Source organism: Orycteropus afer, unplaced genomic scaffold (genome assembly GCF_000298275.1).
Source record: "Orycteropus afer afer isolate SDZICR_OR568_19922 unplaced genomic scaffold, OryAfe1.0 scaffold00005, whole genome shotgun sequence".
NCBI lineage: Eukaryota > Metazoa > Chordata > Mammalia > Tubulidentata > Orycteropodidae > Orycteropus > Orycteropus afer.
In genome coordinates, this window is record NW_006921592.1 from 3,919,587 (window position 1) to 3,923,383 (window position 3,797).

The 3,797-nt window shown below is 39.0% G+C and overlaps 1 protein-coding gene across 1 annotated transcript in view; it reads left to right on the forward strand.

The window, feature by feature from the left end:
* GDA (guanine deaminase) overlaps positions 1-3,797 on the forward strand; it is a 123,084-nt gene that overhangs the window by 109,559 nt on the left and 9,728 nt on the right. The window contains exon 11 of the mRNA XM_007938474.2: positions 2,930-3,076. Coding sequence (XP_007936665.1) covers positions 2,930-3,076 — 147 coding nt within the window. The remainder of the gene's footprint in view (positions 1-2,929; positions 3,077-3,797) is intronic.

Here is a 3,797-nt window from a genome sequence, read left to right on the forward strand (position 1 = left end):
AAAAGAGGGGGAGGCCTTCAACAAGATGGATTGACACGGTGCCTGTAATGATGGGCTCAAGTATAGCAGGGATTGTGGGGCTGGCGCGGGATCAGGCAGTGTTTCGTTCTGCTGTGCATGGGGTCACTATGAGTCGGAAATGACTTGAAGGCACTTAACAACAGCAACAACAATGAGGAAAGATGTTAACCAAATGTTTGCAGATGTGGATTAATGAACTCCAATTAACTGGTGAAGAAGATTTAGAAACCTCAAAGAATAAAGGACTGATTGAGATTATTATATGTGCAACTGTATTATTGATTTTTATAATTTAAACTTTATTTTATTTTTAATAAAATTGTCTAGGTAGCAGAAGCACAATGGGAACATTTTACCTTCAGCAGACCATCTTAACAGGTGTTAAGGAAATAGGTCACTTCCAGTATTTTATTACCAAAGCCTTATCCTGACATATTTGCAAAGGAAATAAAACCTCTTGGAATTTCTGTGTTTATGGATGGTCACATAGGGAAATTATTTAAAATTGTCTGTTTAGATCAAGTGTGATTTCTTAGATCAAGTTTATGTCAAAGATAATAAAATGTTTCAGGCAGGAAGCTTTAAATGCTAAAATTTCCGCCTGTAAATGATTTCTTCATAAGTAAGCTCTATTCCTACTCATGTGCTAGTCATTTTATTTCTTTAAACTAAATAAAATCTGAGTCATTCTTAAATATATAAGGCTTCTCTCATAGAGTTGTTTTCTGATATCTCCTTATTTTTTCTATAGCAATAGTTTTGATTAGTTATTGGGGAAAATACTACTTTCTGTAATTTCTTTTTAAATAACTGCAAGTATTTAAATCTACCATAATTACACCATTGTTTTTGTTTCCTTTTCTCCCTTCCAGTTTATCCACAATTACATATTTACTTTTTACATGTTTTCATAACATATACTGATATTAGTTCTGCCTCATACTTGTCTGGAAGTGTCAGAAAAAAAAATACATACATATATATATTTTATTGTGATTTGGATGAAAGTTTACAAAGCAAATTCACTTTCCATACAGCATTTCACATACACTTTGTCTCATGACATTGACTACAATTTACAGCAATGCAACAGCTCCTCTCCCATTTCCTCCCAATAGTTACCTCTTCTCTGAGTTCATCCCTCCATGCACTCTTGCCCCCTGAGCTGTCTCTCTGTGCATGCACAGCCCTTCTATTCTCCCATAATTGTTCTCTCCAAGGAGTGTATCTACCTAGTGTAAACGTTCACCTCATATGCCTGTCTTTTGTTTGGCTGGAAGCTACAGGTGTAGGTTCAATTCCAGACCTGAAGGGCACCTAGGGGCCATAGTCTCAGTGGTTCCACCAAGCTCTATCAGACCAGCAAACCTGGTCCCCTTTTTTTTTTCAAATGATTTTGAGTTTTGTTCCACATTGTTCTCCCTCTCTATCCAGCATCTCCTACATAGATCCCCCTCCGAGTTACTGACAGTGGGAGCCGGGCACCATCTAGTTCTGCTGGTCTCATAGTTGTATAGGCTGTGGATCGCATGGTGTACCAGTCACTAAGACTAATTGTTTCCATGAATCCTTGGTTTTCTTCATTCTTCTTTGCTCTGGATGAGGAGAGACCCATTGTTGTCTCTAGATGGCGGCTTGCAAGCTTTTAAGATCCCAGTCACTACTTGCCAAGTAGGAGGTGGAACAATGTTTTGTATAGTATGTTATACCAATTGAGCTTGATGTCCCCTGCCACTATTGTCCTGAGCCCATCAGTTCAACTACTCGGTACTGCTGGGTAGCTAGCTGTGACCAAGCAATGACTACAACCTTGTCCCTTTTCAGCTCTACTATTAACCGGGGAATTCTTACAGAACATACCAATACACTTGTAGAACAATTGTCTGCCACCCCATGGTCTTGGGCACACTCCCCACTGCATAGACATACCTAATAGTTCAAGCTGTCTACCCATCTACCCATCTACCCATCTATATACCCATGTTTTCCTTCACAGACGACGCAGTACTGTATGTGCTAAAGGGTTCATCTTTGTTGTCTGCACCTCCCATGTACCTCTCTATGTCAGATAAAATATTTTAAGATCCCATGCAGAACAATGAGCTTATTTTAAAATATGTATTATGTTATCTAAATTATCTTTATGACTATGCAATAATATTTGGACCATTTCCATGAGAGGTCTACCAAGGAATATTCAGAGATAAGAGTTCATTCTCTAACTTTTATTTAACCATTTGGATATTGTAGTGGCTTGAGCTGTGATCCCCAAAAGACATGTTTAGAACTTCAGAATGTGACCTAATTGGGAATAAAGGTCTTTGCATATGTTTTTAAAGTAAGGATCTTGAGATGAGATGAGATCGTTCTGAACTAGGGTGAGCCATAAACCCAATGATGAGTGCCTGTAGACAGAAAAGGAGAGACATATACAGACACACAGGAGAGATGGCCTGTAAAGATGGAGGCAGGGATTAGAGTGATGCTGTCACAAATCGAGGAGCACCTGAAGCCACCAGAAGCCGGACGAAGCAAGGAAGGATTGTCCCTTAGAACTTTTGGGAAACAGCCTGCTGACACCTTGATTTTGGATTTGTAGCCTCCAGAACTGTGAGAAAATAAATTTCTGTTGTTTTAAGCCATCAAGTTTGTTGTAATTTATTGCTGCATCTCTAGGAAACTAATATATACATTTGAAGTTAATTGCAGGCTTTGAATGCCTTTAAATGTTGGTCTGTAGCTACTCTGTGTTCATAGATAGTATTTTTTCTGTAAGTATATTAGAGATTGTATCTGTCACTAAAAACAGAAACTCATCTTGTGTGTCTAATATTCCACTTACCCTCATAAGGTTACTGTTTACCCTTATCTGTCCTTCACAAGGTTGGCTTTGTCTTATTCACCACAGATGTTGCTGGTGGTTATTCATCGTCCATGCTTGATGCAATCAGAAGAGCAGTGATGGTTTCCAATATCCTTTTAATTAATAAGGTAAATGAGAAAAGCCTCACCCTCAAAGAAGTCTTCAGACTAGCTACTCTGGGAGGAAGCCAAGGTAATGACTATTTTATTTCTATCTTACATAACATCCAACCATGCCATTCTGTGTCCTTGGGTGCAGGATGAAGGCACATGTGGTGATATCAGCATGTATCCCATAGTCCAACTGCATCTCTGGTAAGATAGCCAAAATGTAGCAAATTGATGTTGCAGCAGGCAGTGGAGACATTGATTCTTTCAATGAGTTCATTGTCTTTGGCAGAAGGTGGAATAGATGTTTGTTATGCAATTATCATATAAATCATTTTAATGGGTATTTTTTATATTGGTCACATGCAAATAAGTTCATTAAAGTAATCAGTTTTCTTTTTTTTTTTAATTATTATCTTTGTTTTAAGAGCCTATTTTACATTCAACGTCACGCGTACATTTAGTGTCATTCCCCATTTGCCATGTCCAACACTAATCCAGTCTCCTCTCCTCCCTACCCTGCAACCCTCCCCTTGTGCCCCTCATAATTATGCACTCTTGTTTGTCCTGCATTTCCTCAGTTTGAATGTTGGTCCTCTGGTGTCCCATGGTCTATTGCTCTTTTTTTGGTATTGTATTACCATTGAGTGTGTGGGTGCGGCATCCTGGGTTGAGTGGTCTGCGTGTACATCTTGTTAACTATTGGGCTTAGAGCCCGCCCCTGGGGGTGAGTTTTATTCCAGGCACCGAATGTATTTCAGGGCCATAGTATTGGGAGTCTCACCAGATTTCATCTGACCAGTAAT